The sequence below is a fragment of the Fistularia commersonii genome, chromosome 22, assembly GCF_037954325.1.
Source record: "Fistularia commersonii isolate RoL2024-O1a breed Wild chromosome 22, RoL_Fcom_v1.0, whole genome shotgun sequence".
Classification (NCBI taxonomy): domain Eukaryota; kingdom Metazoa; phylum Chordata; class Actinopteri; order Syngnathiformes; family Fistulariidae; genus Fistularia; species Fistularia commersonii.
This window is the reverse complement of record NC_141305.1, coordinates 455,001-472,388: the sequence shown is the minus strand read 5'-3', so window position 1 is coordinate 472,388 and position 17,388 is coordinate 455,001. Positions and strand designations below refer to the sequence as shown.

The window sequence follows — 17,388 nt, the reverse complement described above, 5'->3', positions numbered from 1 at the left end:
TGAAGAAAACACGCGTGTCGACCGTCCGCCGAGGAGGAGGGTTCTGGATGACGGACAGAGGGTCAACAAGCGGACTCGTTTTTCACTTTTACGACAAAAATGGATTGGTCGCGGGTCACGCAAAACCGCCGCCTCCGCAGAACGTGCCGGGACAAGACTTTATTTCGTTGTTCGGGGAAAACAGGCGGGCCAACGGCTGTAAGTGGTTTCTGCGGGTTATTTTCGCGGTAAACTGTAATTTGAATTCTTCGGGTTGAAAACGTATCATTACTTTGCACCTCTGCCCTTTTCACACGTCCAAAGAAGCCTGTTTCACTTCCAGCGGTTGTCTTGATTTGTATGATAATGGTGCTCATTTGATTGTTGTTTTACATTTCTTTAATTTAATGTTTAACAAATGAAGGGGACATTTCTGAGAGGTTTCAGCTACAAATGGAATTCACCCGTGGGTTTGAAATGAGCGAAAGAGCAAAATCAGTTTTACTTTAGATAAGGTCCAACCAGTTTGGGGGAAATGTAGTAACCCCCCCGCTATTATTAGCGTTGTTGTTGTTGTTGTCTCTCTCTTTGAGTGCAGGCTTTTATTTTCGAAAGAGCTTCCCGGAAGCTTCAATCCTACAGTTTCCCATCGTTTAGCCCCGCCCACCTCACCCTTGCTAAATAGTGAGACACTAAAATGCCCGCGCAGGTAGCCGCTGCTTCTTCCTGCCAAATACTGATATTGTGTTGCGCTGTTTCTCCTGGTGGCACTGACGAGGCTCGGCCCGCACGCTCCCGCAGGCGTACGCGGTGGTTGCGGGGGACGGGCTGCGGGTCCCGTCCGCCGATGCGGTCTCTGATCGCGGAGCCGTGAAGGATTTAGATCCACAAGAACGGACTCAAACGCACCGGGGACGGAGATGCTGCTCGTTCTGGCGACGGTCGCGCTCCCCGCGGGCGGTGTTTGTCTACCATCCTCCCTTTCACCAGCTTTTTCTTTCCAATAACATATAATAAAATCGTGCCTGTCCAATGTGAACATTTTAATCTCCGTGCATTTCACCAGTTGCTTTGACTTAAGTCCCATTCACATGTCTTTCTTATCCTTAATTGTCCCAGCCCGCACACATCCTGCCTATTTTGGTTTATTTATTTGATTCATTGCTATTATCACTTTGTATTGTCGTTTATTTCTGGTTGTGTATTTTTCACCCTCAATGTTCCTTGATGTTGTCCCTTGGTATCCCTGATGTTGTTGCTGCTGCTGCTCATTGTTGTCTGCTGTCTATTTATAAAACAAAATCAACTGTATTGATCCCCATAGGGGAAATTCCTTTGTAGAAGCAGGGTAACAGTTATAATGTCAAAAAAGGAAATAGACATATATATATATATATATGTGTGTGTGTGTGTGTGTGTGTGTGTGTGTGTGTATATATATATATACACACATACACACACACATATGTATATATATATATATACACACACACACACACACACACACACACACATATATATATATATATATATACATAAATAGAAAGGCTGAAGAGAGAAGATAGCAAGACAAAAAAAAATCCACAAATAAATAGACAGCAGATAATGAGACAGCAGTCAGCAACAACAACATCAGGGATGACAATGGGCTTCATCAAGGAACAGCGAGGGTGAAAGAATACACAACTGGAACCGAACAACAATATAAATAGAGTGATATAAAAAAGCAACGAATCAAATAAATGAAAATAGGCAGAATATGTGCTGTTTATATTTATATTCATATTTATTTTACTTTTTGACATTATAACTGTTATGCTGCTGTGACAAGATAAGATAAGATAAGATAAGATAAGATATGATAGGAACAACTTTATTTGTCCCGAAGGCAATTGTTGTGCCAGAGTTTCAAGCAAAACATAACAATAATAGATGATAGTAGGAAGGAGGGAGAATAAGAAATACAATAAAATATAAAGTGTCAAGGTTAAGGCTATCAAGTGTTTTAAGGTCTTAACAAGTACAAACATTTGAATATTCCCTTCGGCTGAAGGAAGAGGAATTAAAAAGTCTGATAGCCTCAAGTAGGAAAGACCTGAGAAAAGTAGAAAAGGAGTGTCCTCTATGGGATCAATAAAGTTCATCTTATCTCTGCGGAAACAACTTCTTCCATTTCTTCCCTGTGACATAAGTGAATCCAAGATGATCTGTTGCTAATTTTTTGTTCCTTTGTTTCAAAATGAAGACAGTTTTTCCAGATTTTTTACTAAGTTAAAATTACAACTATGGGTTAAAGACAATTTTCCATCGTCACCAGTTTCCTTCTCAAGAGATGACATAACATTTGGTTTAAGGATGAACTATGTGTCAATGTTATTTTAGGCCTGGCCAAGTTCTTCATTCACAAAAAAAGAATGGAAAAGTGTTAACCCAATTTTACGCTCTTTATAAACGATTTTGAATTATATAAAAAAAAAATCCTTAAAACTTATGGAAAAATCCCCAAACCAAAAAATATACAATTTGATGACTGAAATTCCCTGTGAACCACCAAGTTAAATATATGTTATATTCCCCTTGCAGTTTTTTTTTTATTTGATTTTTTTTTTATTCTATCTATTTATTTAATCATTTTCTTTTACTCTCTATTTCGTCTAGCATTAAAAATTTCCCACAAACATTAAAAAAAAATCTTTTTCTGTTTTACAAAAATGAAATACAAGATGTGACGGCGGGTAAAATAAATGTGACCCCCCCACCCAAAAAAATAAATTAGAAAAAATAAGACATTTCTTGTAAATTTTATTCTTTTTTTTTTTTTTTTTTTTTTTTTTTTTTTTTTTTAAATTCCGCTTCCTTCCGCCGAAGGGATATCCAAATCTTTGGAATTTTTAAGACCTTAAAACACTTTATAGCCTTAACTCTGACACTTTATATTTCATTCGTATTTCTTATTCTCCCTCCTTCCCACTATTATCTATTATTATTAGGTTTTACTTGAATCTCTGGAACAACAATTCCTTCGGGATAAATAAAGTTGTTCTTATTCTTAAAAAACAAATGGTCTGAGTGGGAGTCGGCCTCACAACGCCGCCCGCCCGGTCAGTCCCGGCGACAAAACCCAGTGACTACCGACGGCGAGCGGAGGAATTCGGAGAGACGCCGAGCCTCCCCCGCCAGTCTCCTCGCCGCCCCGGCCGCCGGACCCGATGGTCCCCGCGGAGCCGCGGTCCCCCACACCCTGGAAGAGACGGACGATCCCCGGCAGCATGCTGCGCACCTCCCGTTCCGTGTGAACCCAGACTCGGCAAAATGTGACATGACCCGGGGGAAAACTGCGACCGAGGCCAACGACATCATGTTGGTCCGGGGTTCGGTGAGTGGCGCTACCCGGCCGGCCGCCCCGGGGGTCCCGGCGGCGGCTCCGACCGGAGGCATCCATCCAGAAACCGGGGCGAAGGGGTTGTCAACTTGACAGGAAATCGTTATGTAACCGGAAAAACAATGGCGTCTCGGTCTGTTTGTAGCTACGAGCTAACCGCTAATGCTAACTCACCGCCAGACCCTCCGCCGCTGAGCCGGGATCCAACCGGCGAGCCCGCGACAGGCGCCCTAGCTTGCGGCTAGCTAGTCCGCGAGTGAACATCCACAGATAACCCGCCAAAGTCAACTATTAACGAACGGCAACTTTAAGTTACCAACAAGTTTGAAGTAACAGCAACCTTTACCTGGCAGTGACTTTCACCGAACGACAACTTTTAGCCAACAACAATTGTTACCTGTCAGTGACTTTTAGCTAACAGCAACTTTTTGCGAGCAACAACTCGAAGCTAACTCTAGCTAGCTAGTTAGTAGCGAGGTTTAACAAACTGTAACTTAAAGTTAGCGACTGTTTCCATCAGGAAGAAGGTTCAGCCAACAGAGGCTTCGAGTTCACAGTTTGTCTCGGTTTAACTCATTTCTCCTTAACAGAAACCTCTAGCTAGTTGTAGCCTCCACTTACCAGGAGGTTCTAGTTGTCACCGGTAGCTCCTAGTCACTAGTAGCTCCCGGTCACCGGTCGCTAGTAACCTAGCTTGCGGTTCTAGTTGGACTCCTTGCTCGATCGGATCTGCTGCTTCTCCTCGGTTACCTCCTGCTGGGTTGAGGTGAATGTTCAGGTTGTTTCTCACACACACACAGTTGTTTGAGAACACGGAGCTCTCAGGAATTAAGATAACGGTGTTGTGTCTCAGAAGGCTAGTGACATTTTTCTGCTTGAAAACACTTTCAGTCTCCCACCGTAACATCCCATCGAAGAAGTAACATGTGGTCACTGTCAAGTCGTGCTGCAACTGGATTTGGTATTTCCTTGAAGATGTTGCACGTCTCATCCGGGAGGCTTCTCAGTTGCCACGACAACATTTGACAACGATTAACCATGACCTGCATGTCTGAGAACCTTCAGGGACCAAGAACATGTAGTTCTCCGTCCAGGTCAGGGTGCAAAGAAGGAAAGGTCTCCTGCCAGGGTTCTCTGTATGCTCTCTGCTTTGCCTGGGTCGCTCCACAGTCCAAAGAGATGTTCATTGAAGACTCCATGCTCCCAACGGCGTGAATGGTTGGACAGCAAAATCAAAGACAGTCAATGACTGAATGTATCCGTGTGTGTGTGTGTGTGTGTGTGTGTGTGTGTGTGTGTGTGTGTGTGTGTGTGTGTGTGTGTGTGTGTGTGTCCAGGGTCGAAGCCGGGCCCGAGTGATGCATGCGGTGGTTGTCATCTTCTTGGAGTTCTTTGCCTGGGGGCTGCTCATCACCCCCATGTTGACTGTGAGTCTACACACACACACACACACACACACACACACACACACACACACCTTAAAGTCACAAAGGCTCTCGCCCTGCTGTCTTTTGTGCATCTCCTCAAGAGCTCATGGTCTGACTGAGTAAGAACATCCCTAATGCTGGTCTTCCACCTTATGAGTTTCACAGTTGCAGACTTCAAACTGAAAGTCTGATGGAAATCTTAGAGTCTTAGGGGAGTCCCAGCGCTCCCGTCATCTGGGTGGTAATGTGAGCAGTATGAGATCAGTCTTTGCCTAGTCTTGGGTTAGTCTTTACTGTGACGAAACACAGTCAACAATCAATAGATGAGCTTCAACAAACCTAGAAACCTGGTAGACCAACAATCACCAGCGCAGTGTTGGCGGCAGAGATGGTATTTGTTAGCGGTCTAGATGAACGGGAGCAGCGAAGCACGTCCCGATCAGTATGGAGCGTCTGCTGTGGGCAGAACAGTCCACTCTCCAACGTATCATGAGCGAGTCGAGAAGGTAAAGCGATGGACTCTACTATGGAGTAGCAGAGGCTCCGCAGATACCCAGGGAAAACATTGCATGGTGGCAAGACGTCACTGAAGAATCTAGTCGAAGTCTTTCACAAGTCTTTTTCCAGTTATTCAATGTACGAATAGCATAAATGTTCACAAATTTCCTCGTCTAAAACACTTAGTTTTTCCATGACAACACTAAATGCATGCTAAGGGGACTGTTTCTGTCGCAGGTTCTCCATGAGACGTTCCCTCAGCACACGTTCCTCATGAACGGCCTCGTCCAGGGCGTCAAGGTGAGTTACCGCCATGATCACATGACCCACCTCGTTATTATGAAGATGACTGTGGTGGTGGTTACTTGATTCAGAACCACCTCCATCAAAAATCAGTTTTTACTCTGACAGCATAATGTCCTTACTCTGGTGTGTGTGTGTGTTTTCAGGGCTTCCTGTCGTTCCTGTCGGCTCCTCTGATTGGTGCTCTGTCAGACATCTGGGGCAGGAAGTCCTTCCTCCTCATGACAGTTTTCTTCACCTGTGCCCCCATCCCCTTCATGAGGCTCAGCCCATGGTGAGGGCACAAACACACACACACACACACACACACACACACACACACACACACACAAATATAAGAATTAGTTTAAAATCCCAGCTGTTTGTGTTCAGACTGCATCAAACCGGGTTGAAGTTCAGTCATCGTCTTAGTCTGTCTCGAGGTGCAGGCTGAACCGTCCTGCTGCTGAGGTGGTCCTGACATGATGATCATGATCTGTAAAGTCATGACTCATTGGTTGCTGATGTCTGGTTTGCGTGGTGGCGCAGGAGACCAGACCCTTGGGGTGTGAGGATGAGATCCCCGTCCCGGGTTGTGGAACGATCTGCCTGTGAGGCCTCGGGGCGTCACATGCCCCCCATGTGATCAGCTGAGGATCACACACACAGCTAAAGCTGCTTTCAGGCCGGCGCAGTCACATGGGCCAGATCAGAACCGGATGGACTGACACTCTGAACCCCAGATTATTAACTCGTTACTCCAGAACTAAGAAACCTGCCAGGACAGAACTTCTTTATCCTCATTCTACAGTCCGCTATCAGTGATCAATAGACAGAAATAATGAGCGTAAACTCAGATGGAATTAAAGCAGAGGAGGTCCTCGTCTCAGGAGACATTCTGTCGCAGCCCTCTGCAGGCTGTCTGGGGGAAATGAGCCCCGTCCACAGCCTGGAGGTTGTAGGTGTGGTTCCACGGACCCGCTGACCCCTTTCCCCCTTCTGTCCAGGTGGTACTTTGCGCTGATCTCGATCTCGGGGATCTTCGCCGTCACCTTCTCTGTCATCTTTGCCTACGTGGCCGACATCACGGAGGAGCACGAGAGGAGCACCGCCTACGGCCTGGTAAATCCCGAACGCCCCAGCCGAGCCGTGGCAGGCGGACCGGAGAGGTTCTGATGGCAGCCGGAGGAGGCCTGAGCAGAAACTGGGTAGATCTCTGACTCGGGTCCACACTGAGGTTGCGGCGCTGACCGTTGGTGTGTGTGTGTGTGTGTGTGTGTTTTGTCACATTCCCAGGTGTCGGCCACCTTCGCGGCCAGCCTGGTGACGAGCCCGGCGATCGGCGCCTACCTGTCGGCTCAGTACGACGACAGCCTGGTGGTCCTGGTGGCCACCGTGGTGGCCGTCACTGACGTGGCCTTCGTCTTCTTCATCGTCCCCGAGTCCCTGCCGGACAAAGTCCGCCTCACCTCCTGGGGGTTCCCCATATCCTGGGAGCAGGCCGACCCCTTCGCTGTGAGTCCAAGGATGCAGCTCCCTCAGCCCTTACCGCTCGGCAGGAAATAATCTGTGTGTGTGTGTGTGTGCGTGTGCATGTGTGTGTGTGTGTGTGCTCGCAGTCCCTGCGTCGTGTGGGAAAAGACACCACAGTGCTGCTGATCTGTGTCACAGTGTTCCTGTCATACCTGCCCGAGGCTGGGCAATATTCCAGCTTCTTCCTTTACCTGAGACAGGTGAGACACACACACACACACACAAACACACACACAAACACATGTCAGTGTGTGTGTAACAGTCATGATGTGTATCACATGGTGTGTCTGCAGGTGATTGAGTTTTCTCCTGCTGCCATCACTGCTTTTATCGCCATGGTGGGCATCTTGTCAATCATCGCCCAGGTGAGCAACCCCCCCCCCCACACACACACACACACACACACACATTCCATAATCCTTGTGGTTGTGTACTCAAGTACCAGGGAAAGGTTTCTAGGCAAAGGTTCCTATTCCTGTTTTTAGTTTGAATGTATAGAACAAAACAGGAAGCTGAAGGCTGCATAACTCTGAGTGTGTTTGTGTGTGTGTGTGTGTGTGTGTGTTGCCAGACTTTGTTCCTCAGTGTTCTCATGAGGACCATTGGGAACAAGAACACGGTCCTGCTGGGTCTGGGCTTCCAGCTCTTCCAGCTGGCCTGGTACGGCTTCGGATCAGAACCCTGGTGAGTTAACAAGCTCCTGGACTGGACCGGGCTGCAGTGATGTCATAACACAGCAGATGTGATGTCATAGGAGGAAACGTCAACGTTGAGAAGAGTTTAGTACATTGAGAACACCGCCATTAAGTGTGTATGTCTTCCAGGATGATGTGGGCAGCAGGGACCGTCGCCGCCATGTCGTCCATCACATTCCCCGCCGTCTCCGCCCTGGTGTCTCACAGCGCCGCCCCCGACCAGCAGGGTAGGCTTCCTGTTTCTTCTAGTCTGTCCTGGGTTCTACTGCTCCACTAAGACTGGATGGATGTTTGCAATAACCTGTGAGATGGAAGCTCCTCCTTGGAGGTCACATGTTCCTCAGCAGGGGAGCCTATAGAACATGTAGGACAAACCAGAGCACCTTCCCCGCCTGCAGCCGTTAAACCACCAGCAGCTGCTCAGAGGAGGTGGTGGTTTCCTGCATCGCCTCCATCCAGACCAGCCCCCCCCCACTGCTCACTCGTGTGTATGTGTGCATGTGTGTGTGTGTGTGTTTGCGCGCTGTCACGCACAGGTGTGGTGCAGGGCATGATCACGGGTATCCGAGGGTTGTGTAACGGTTTGGGTCCGGCTCTCTACGGCTTCATCTTCTTCCTCTTCGACGTGGAGCTGAACGACGTGGAGCTGAACAACATGGAGGCTTCTGCTGGGAGGACCAAGCAGAGCGCAGAGGTGAGGAACCCCCGGAACCCGAGAGCGGGCGAAGGCCCTCAGAAGGCGTGACGCTGTGGTGTGTGTTTTGTCAGAAGTCGCTCATCCCCGGCCCCCCCTTCCTCTTCGGAGCCTGCGCCGTCTGCTTCGCGCTGCTGGTCGCCATCTTCATCCCGGAGCGCCGCCACCCGGCCAACGTCAAGAACTGCTCCGCGCGCAAAACCAATGCCGCGGTGGTCTCGGCCGCCGCGCACGCTCAGGACGCCGGCCCTCTGGCCGCGGCCACCAGCGACGCCGAGGACATCGAGCCCCTCCTGCAGGACAGCAGCATGTGACCGTGCGTCGGCCAATCACAGCACAGAGGCCCCAAACTGTTAGCCCCCCCCCCCCCCCCCCCCCCCCCCAGACTGCTCAGGTGGCAGGAATCACATGGTCCATGATGTCACACCTGCGCTCTCTGTTAGCATCTTAACTCCAGTCTCAACGTCCAGTCCGAAATGCGGAAACGCGTCAGTTTGAAACCACAGAAGAAGAAGCTCGGCTCCGCTGGCGATCGCGTTCCAGAGCCGGGCCTTTAGCCTCGACCCGGGGTCAAAGGTCAGTCGAGGTCACAGGTTACCGTGGCAACAGACCGGGATACTCAGGCGCGAGGAGCTGAACGAACGGTAGCCAAGTTACGGCCGTCTCTTCTTCTGTGGTTGAAATACTTGAACCCGCTCGACAACTGACCAATCAGGAGGTCCGGATGATGAAACAAGTTTCTGAAGTTTTTAAAAACCAAAAGGTGCCAAGTTTCTTTGATCTTAATGTTTATTTCTTGTTTCTATCATTTTAATCTTTTAAGTTTTACTTTGAAGAGGTCAAAGGTCAAATCAGGGCATTCTGCGAGAAGCGCCCCCCCCCAACAACCCCGTTACTATGACGACAGCCCCAAGGCGCTGTCTGCCTGAGCGACTGGGAGGTCATGTGACCCGAACATCCACTGCAGTACGACTACTTCCTGTTACTCTGTTACTACATAGTATAGTAATACTATTTAAAGTATTTATTATACCCTTTAACGATTATCTTCACGTAACAATGTTCTTGCGTTTAATTTTAGATTTATCTCAATTTTGTATTTATCTGAGTAGGGGCTAATAATTAATCATAATTGAAGGACCTGGAGTCAAAAGTCGCTTCATATTTTAAGTTTTCACAGGACTGGGAAGCTGAGGGGGCTGTGGAAAGTACACACTGGGTAATACTTCACTGAGTAGTAGTAGTAGTAGTGAGTATTGAGAGAGAAGTGTCGTCCGTGAGGTGGATGTATCTGCTCACATGAGATCCTGGCTCAGGGGCTTCCTGGAGCTCCAGCGGGGTTCTGATGTCAGAGCCCAGAGTTCTGGAGGGTGGAACCCGGCCGGCGCTGAAACCAGAACCCCAGAAGTCTCCTTTTGTTTCGTCCCAGGAAGCCGAGCGTCAGCGGAGGGTTTTATTGGACGGGAGGCCGAGCCCGTTCCCTCGGTTCTCCGTGCAGGAGGTCGCGGCTGCACTTTATTTTCTCCACGTGCCTGGATTCGTCTTTATGTTCTTATCGTTTTCTACGTCAGCGGAACGCCTGCTTCTTCCACGTATCAAGAACAACCTTTTGAATAATATCTGCGATAATATTAAAGAGACCTGTATTTGAAGTCCGGACGCCTCTGTCTTTACTCCCGCAGATGATCGCCTCGGTTCCTCCTCCGGCCTGATCCCCCGGTGGACCGGGTTCCCCGCGGGCTCTCTTCAGGTTCTGGATGCCGTGGCTTGAACCGAATGAGTCGGGTTCATGTTCTGAAGGATTAGACTTCTGTCAAAAATCTGTGGAACGTTGACCACGGAGCCGAGGAGCCAAGGAGACACAAGTAGAACCCCAGGCCCTTGTGTTCAGAGAGAAGAGCCCGTCAAGAACTTCCATCAGGAACCAGACGTTGCCTGATGATGCCTGATGGATCGTATCGATAGGACACAATAAAACCCTGGGCGGAGACGGACGAGAAGGACAAGAAGTTTACCTTTAATAAAATGACGCATCAGATTGAAACGACAGCTTCAGACCTGGAAACTGGGACAATTTGATAATTGATCATCGATCAAACGCTTTAATCAGTTTTGGTCTCTTTGAAGGAGTAACCAGGCTGTGGAGAAGAATCCCAGCAAGTCCTATGTGTCTTCGTTCTGTGGGACTACTTTGAAGTCCTCTGACAGGTCTTCCTGTTGGAGACGCTGAATGAAATCTGCTCAGTTTTTGCTTCTTCTCTTTCCACTGCATGGACTGGTTTTGAACACGCCGTGTCGGCCCTTCGGCTCCACTTCCCGTCCAGCTCGGCGGGTCTTCAGCCCGCCGCCGCATCCGGATGAAGACCTCCACCTCCTCTCCGTAGCTGTTCCTCCACGGTTCCCATCGGACCGGCGTCCAAATCCAAGCAGCTCAGAATCGAAGCTAGCGTTAGCATGATAGCATCCAGGATTGGGCGCGGGGGGGGGGGGCTCCTCACAGCATGCAGGAAATGGTCACCTTGGTGGTGGAGCAGGGGACGGCGTCTGCAGAGACACATGGAGGTTTAGAGACCTTCAGTCTCCACAGGAAGCAGGGTGAGATTTATTTTGAAATTCAAAGTGAGGACATGGGTGTCAGCTGAGAGCCAACATGAGCAGAAGAAGAGACATGATCTTTGAAGAAGAGTCACCTCTGTCGCGCAGCGTCTCCACATAGGCTTCCATGAACTCCTTCTCCCGGCTGTCCTTCCTCACCTCCTCCGCCCGAGCTCCTCTCCACGTCCTGCCGCTCGCCGTCTTCTTCTTCTTCTTGGTCTCCTCGTCCCTCCTCCTCTGGGCGCCCGTCAGGTTGTCGTAGAGCCGGATCAACCTGAGGAGGAGCAGATGGAGGAGGCTCCTCAGGGCTCACCTCACGACTTCTGCCTCCCAGGACTTCAGACCCGATCGGGGAGGTGAAACGTCAGCAGGCCGCGTGTGTGTGTGTGTGTGTGTGTGTGTGTGTACTTGATGTTGGGGTCGTTGCACAGTTTGGTGGGGAGACATCGCAGCAGGTCCCCGCTGACCACCACCATCTTCAGGGAGGAGATGTCTGCCAGGCAGAGGGGGAGGTAGGACAACTTGTTCTTGTGGACAAACAATGTCTCCAGTTGTTGCAGCCTGAAACACACACACACACACACACACAGTTTCAATCATGTGGATCCAGCTTTTTCTTTGAGTGAAGGAATAAATCTTTATTGCTGTGTCTGTCATGAAGAACTGAGAACCAAGTCGGGTTGGAAGAGTCATGCTGAAGCTGTGAGGGGTCAGAGGTCACCTGTCCATGTCCTCAGGCAGGTCGGTCAGCAGGTTGTTGCTGAGGTCCAGCAGCGTCAGGCTGCTCATCCTCAGCGCGCAGATGGGGATGGACACCATCTTGTTCTCCGCCACGTCCAGGTGGACCAGCTGCTTCAGGCCGCTCAGCTGCACACACCGTGATGACATCACCACCAAACAGAGTGACGTCACGCCCAAGCTGTCACCATGGTGACGCTGGCGACATCATTGGGTTCTATGTTTATATTTATGTTTGCAACATGTAATTAGATCCCCCTTGTGGCCAGATTCAGAATTACAACAACACAAGTCCTGTCTTTGTGCCCTAAAACCCATTGGTTGCATATCCAAGCTACAACACTATGTGTGTGTTTTGGGGGGGGGTTATGACCTGTGACCTCTGACCTCAAAAGGAAGCTGTGTCAGGTGGTTTCCTGTGAGCTCCAGCCTCTCCAGCTCCTCACAGAGGCCGAGTTCTGGTGGGACGTCAAACAGACGGTTGTAGCTGACGTTCAGCTGCTTCAGACAGGACAGCTTGCCTGCAGACAGACGGACGGACGGACGCACGGACAGGGATTTTGCACAACACTTGACCGTTTTAACTATTTCCTGTTAATATGGGTGTAATAGCATTTTATCCGCATGTAATTACAGCTGGACAACAAAAGCGGTGAATTTCTTCCGGCGGCGACTCGCTCTCTTGGATTCTGTGCCCATTTAATTCCGTTAATGTTTGTCAGCAGGTGTGTGTGAGGCGCTGGAGGCCGAGCTCCTCACCGATGTCGGGCGGCAGGTGGCGGAGGTTGTTCTTGGGGAGGTCGAGCACCGACAGCTGGGTGAAGCAGGGCAGGTAGTCGGGCAGCTTCTCGATGCGGGTTCCTCTAACATACCACTTCTCCAGGTACGTCTGCCACTGCAGCTCCCGGGGGAACTCCTGACACACACTCCTGCGTTAGCGCCGCTGATGCTAGCCAATGTTAGCTCACATGCACTGTCCTTAGCTGGCGCCGGCTAACGTTAGCTCACCGTCCACTGATCTCCATCCAGGTGCAGGATCAGCTGCCTCTCTGGATCCTCTCCATCTTGGCGCTCCTTCTGCTCAGGATCTTCTGTGACTCCAAGATGACCTGCACACACACTGTCTGTAACGGCGCATTCATAAGCCTGTGTGTGTGTGTGACTTGTGTGTGTGTCCACCTGTGTGCACGTGTGTTTGTGCTTCGGGTGCGGTCCATCTCTGCAGGTGCTGCTGCAGCAGGTTGCGTTCCCGCGGTTTCAGGCTCTTGCAGTAGATGCGATACTGCCACTGCTGCTCGATTCTACACACACACACACACACACACACACACACACACACACACACACACACACACACACACATTGTGTCTGCAGTCACTGACCTGCTGCTATATATAGCAAGCAGTCATGTGACTATAATTAGCCGGATCTCCATCCAGCGACCACATCAACACAGAAATATGTCGAGGTTCATGTCCAGCCTTTGGTTCCATCCAAGGATCTCCGGTGTTTTGGACGCTTCCTGCTTCACGTCCACTTTGCTCCACAGGGTTTATATCAAGCTAGCCAGATAGCTTGATAGCTAGCAGTGGCGCTACCTTGCTAATGCGCTCTTCTCCTTCCTCTCCTGCTCCCTCTTCTGCCGCTGTCGGTACTTCTTCACCCGGAACTCCCAGATCCCCCGGACCAGGGACAGGTCGTAGACCGGAACCTGGGTCCGCTGCAGAACCATCTTGGCTGAAGGAGAAGGAATCCATGAATCCATGAGAAGACACACATGTTCTGCAGGTGAGTTACCGGCTGGAGTTAGCGTTAGCAGGGCGGGGGATGTTTGAGATGTTCCATGGCATCCAGAACCTCCTCAGCACGAAGCACAGTGACCATCAGTGACACACCCACACGCACACACACAAACACACACACCTGAATCCCCTGAAGATCACACACAGTGAGAACCTTCTGGAAGGTCTGGACCCTGAGGAGGTGTGACTGAGCATCAAAACCAGAACATTTCAAACCAAGAGGGTGTGTGTGTGTGTGTGTGTGTGTGTGTGTGTGTTGGGCAGGTGGTAGCTACCAGGGGCCCGTAAAAGTACGTTAGTGTAGCCTGTTAGCCTGTTAGCATCAGAAACAAGTGTCGTTGGAGGTCAGGGGTCAGACGGCCGGCCGAGGGTCCGATCAGGTCAAAGGTCAGCGGGTCAGACAGGTGGAGGTCGCAGTTCTTACCTGGAACCTTCTGCCTCCTTCTCGCTGTCAGCAGCTTGTTTACTGAGACCAGACACACACATGCACACACACACTCAGACGTGATGGCACGTTATTTTTAACCACAGATGTGTGTGTGTGTGTGTGTGTGTGTCAGATGACGGTCTATTTTAACCCCTGACATCACTGTGCATTGGATGTTATTGTTGCGCCTGTAGGATGACGGCAGCCAATCAGGACGGGGGGCTGCGGCAGGGGTCGTACCTGCGGTGACCTGCAGGAGGCGGCAGAGCGGCAGCTGCCTCCGGGCCTCTGGAGGAGATCAGGACCATCATCTCCATGAGCCGTCGCCATGGAGACAGTGAAAATCTTTGTGTACGTCATGAGGCCAAGCGACGGGTGGCTCTGGTGGATTCTGCCTGCGCTTTAACTGATCATTAACTTCATTTCAAGGAGCAGGAAGTCAGGAGGTGCTTTCTGCTCAGACACACTCTCTGGAAAACATGACTCACACACACACGGAAAGTCATACAAACATACAGTACACACACGCACACACATGAATACTCTATACACACACACACCGACACAGTTGTTCACACACACATACAAGCACACAGACACATATCTACACACACACGAACACACTGACAGGTGGAATGACAGACAGACAGACACACACACACACACACACACACACACACAAATATATACATAGACAGACACATATACACACACAAAAACATACATAGAGAAACACACACGCAAATAGTCGCAGGCACACACACACACACACACACAGACGCAGACAGACAGACCGACAGACACACACACACACACACACACACACACACACGCACACACACACACACACACACACACACTGGTCCAATGTGCTAGGGGTCATGACATCATTGTAAAGGCAGATCACTTTCTGTTTCACACCATGTAGACCATGTCACTCAATACACACACACACACGCACGCACGCATGCACGCACACGCACTCACACACACACATATACTTTCATACACATACATCTATAGACATTCTTAAAGGTGTGTGTGTATATATGTGCAAGTATTTAAACACAGTGTGTAAATGGTCAATGACAACATCACAAGTACAGATCACATGTCAGCCTGGGTCTTCTTGCACCTTGTTGAGTGACACACACACACACACACGCACACCCACACACACACACACACACACACACACACACACACACACGCACACCCACACACACCAAGCTGACACATCCAGACCCCTGTGTTGAATCTGTTCCACCTGTTCCAGTGTGAAGTTGAGATATTTTATGATATATTAAAAATACACATATATATATGTTATGACTATGTTATAACTACATACACATACATCTTATAGACAGAACCAAAATGCTTTATTTCTTCTGTGAAATCCATCCTTCTCTCCAAGGGACAGGCCTGGAGGTGGAGGTGGAGTCCAGGAGCTCCAGGAGCTCCAGGTGCTTCCCTCCTGTCCAGGACACGACCTCTGACCTCTGACCTCTGACCAGGAACACCCGGACCGCTGAGAGGGGGACGGACGTCCTCAGAAGATCCACCTGCTTCTAGAACATCCAAGGACCAGCACACGCGGGTCACATGACCCTCGAGTTCCAGTTAATTCACAGAAACATTAAAGTTACTGGGTCAGTGAAGAGTACTGATCAATAACTGATAATCAGGATCACTTATCTGAGCTCCTCTCATGATTGACACCAGTCACAGGATCAGAATCATCCTGGTCCAGGTCACATGTCTGGACACACCTCGCATTTGCACACACACACACACACACGCACACACACACACACATGTCCATGTCTTCTGAGGTCCTCACAGGGGCTCGAGGGACTGAGCTGAGAATTAACATGTAGTGAGTGACATCGTGAGGAGCGGAGTGTGCGCACACACACACACACACACACACACACATACACTCTCTCTCTCTCTCTCTCTCACACACACACATTCAGTCAGTCTTCTGTCGGTGATCTGGACGGACGGACGGTGGACCGAAGCTCCAGCAAGGTCTGTGTTTGTTACTTAGTGATTGATTACTAACCTGTGAGGGCTTGTTCTTGCTGAGGTCTTCTGCTGTGTGTGTGGGACGTTCCTGTGGAAGGTGATTAGATGTCCACGGACTCGGTGCCGTAGTAAAGGAGCTGTTTTTCAGAGTGGTCGAGGTCTCTGAAGGATCTGCTCCTCCGACCCCTGGAGGAGCGGACGGATGTGTTGAGTGACTAATATTGTGTTAATAACCATGTTATAAGCGTGTTAATAACCACGTTATAAACGTGTAACGGGTGCGTCTCGGCCCGTCTCGCGGCCGCCGCAGACCCCGGGCTGGACCAGAACCAGAGAGATTCCACATGAGAAGTTCATCCGGAGGAGGGTTCTATTCTTACATCTGATTGGATGTGGGTTCGGGGGTGTTAATGCGGCGCCGATGGAGGCGCCTCGGCCGGCGGCCAGACGCCGACCTCCTCGGATTCCTGAAGACACCCAACCTGGACGAGGAGATAGAAACCCCGACTCGGAGAGAACGCGGCCCGAACGGCTAAAGGCTCGGGGACGGGGCTGTCGTCATGGTAACAGATGAGCGCCTGTCGTCATGGTTACAGATGAGCCTGGCGCTGATCCACGACCGCGATCACATCAAGACCTTCTGGCAAAAGAGGATCGACGCTCACTGTCGCCATGACGACATGGAGCAACAGCGGATGGGCAGCAGCGCCCTCGGCAGGTCAGTGGGGTCGCGGCGCCGCCGAGGTGAACGAGATGGGTCAATGAGGCGCACATACACACACACACACACACACACATTCATCGTACAGCCGCTGATTTTTTTTTCAGGAAGTATCCCGCTCTTTGTGTGTGCTATTTATTATTTGTTATTTCCTGGATTATTTCAAAGTGAAATCCTCTCACATCGGGGCGTTCCTGTCCCGGCTCGGGTTCGAGGCCCCCCCGGCCCGCCCCTTGGCCCCGCCCCTTGGCCCCGCCCCTTGGCGTCCGTCTCTTCTTCGGCGCTGGGATGGAACGTGCGGCATCACAAAGGGATTGTCATGTATTATCAAATGGACATTGAACCCTGACTCCAGGAATTAGCCTGACCCCCCCGATTCCCCAGGGGCTCCGATCCTGTTCCCCCTAATCCCCCCCCCTATCTGTTTCTGCCCTGCCCAAGCTAATTATGTCCCTGTGCCGGGGGGGCAGAGGTGATAATTACCCGCCGATGATGGACGGTGGCGGCGCCGTCCAGCGCCCACGTCAGGACCAAAACCTGCAGCTCAGATCACGTCCATCACACCCGCTTCTCCCCCGGCACAC

General features: G+C 50.3%; 3 protein-coding genes across 7 annotated transcripts in view; 2 read left to right on the top strand and 1 right to left on the bottom strand.

Annotated features, from left to right (window-relative positions):
* The first annotated feature begins 29 nt into the window (after positions 1-29).
* slc71a2b (solute carrier family 71 member 2b) lies at positions 30-10,142 on the top strand. 4 transcript variants are annotated; one of them, XM_086169355.1, is made up of 12 exons: positions 30-198; positions 4,699-4,788; positions 5,524-5,586; positions 5,736-5,863; positions 6,576-6,690; positions 6,865-7,083; positions 7,188-7,301; positions 7,395-7,466; positions 7,673-7,785; positions 7,926-8,023; positions 8,333-8,490; positions 8,565-10,142. In XM_086169355.1, the coding sequence occupies exons 1-12, from the start codon at positions 100-102 to the stop codon at positions 8,802-8,804; spliced, it is 1,509 nt and encodes a 502-aa protein (XP_086025481.1). In that variant the 5' UTR covers positions 30-99; the 3' UTR covers positions 8,805-10,142. The 4 variants fall into 4 exon arrangements, with proteins under 4 accessions (XP_086025481.1, XP_086025483.1, XP_086025484.1 ...); XM_086169357.1 differs by having other exon boundaries at positions 36-198; positions 8,568-10,142; XM_086169358.1 differs by lacking the exon at positions 30-198 and adding an exon at positions 3,096-3,355.
* A 343-nt stretch (positions 10,143-10,485) lies between these two features.
* lrrc2 (leucine rich repeat containing 2) lies at positions 10,486-14,180 on the bottom strand. 2 transcript variants are annotated; one of them, XM_086169360.1, is made up of 11 exons: positions 14,050-14,180; positions 13,422-13,560; positions 13,003-13,124; positions 12,832-12,932; positions 12,583-12,739; positions 12,211-12,344; positions 11,807-11,952; positions 11,494-11,646; positions 11,181-11,359; positions 11,009-11,034; positions 10,486-10,920 (listed from the first exon to the last, which is right to left on the bottom strand). In XM_086169360.1, exons 2-11 carry the CDS (start codon positions 13,553-13,555, stop codon positions 10,732-10,734), a joined length of 1,341 nt encoding a protein of 446 aa, XP_086025486.1. In that variant the 5' UTR covers positions 13,556-13,560; positions 14,050-14,180; the 3' UTR covers positions 10,486-10,731. The 2 variants fall into 2 exon arrangements, with proteins under 2 accessions (XP_086025486.1, XP_086025487.1); XM_086169361.1 differs by having other exon boundaries at positions 10,851-11,034.
* A 1,776-nt stretch (positions 14,181-15,956) lies between these two features.
* Positions 15,957-17,388, top strand: part of LOC147221185 (protein FAM240B) — a 2,126-nt gene continuing 694 nt past the window's right edge. The window contains exons 1-2 of the mRNA XM_086169364.1: positions 15,957-16,086; positions 16,680-16,801. Coding sequence (XP_086025490.1) covers positions 16,680-16,801 — 122 coding nt within the window. The 5' untranslated portion in view covers positions 15,957-16,086. The remainder of the gene's footprint in view (positions 16,087-16,679; positions 16,802-17,388) is intronic.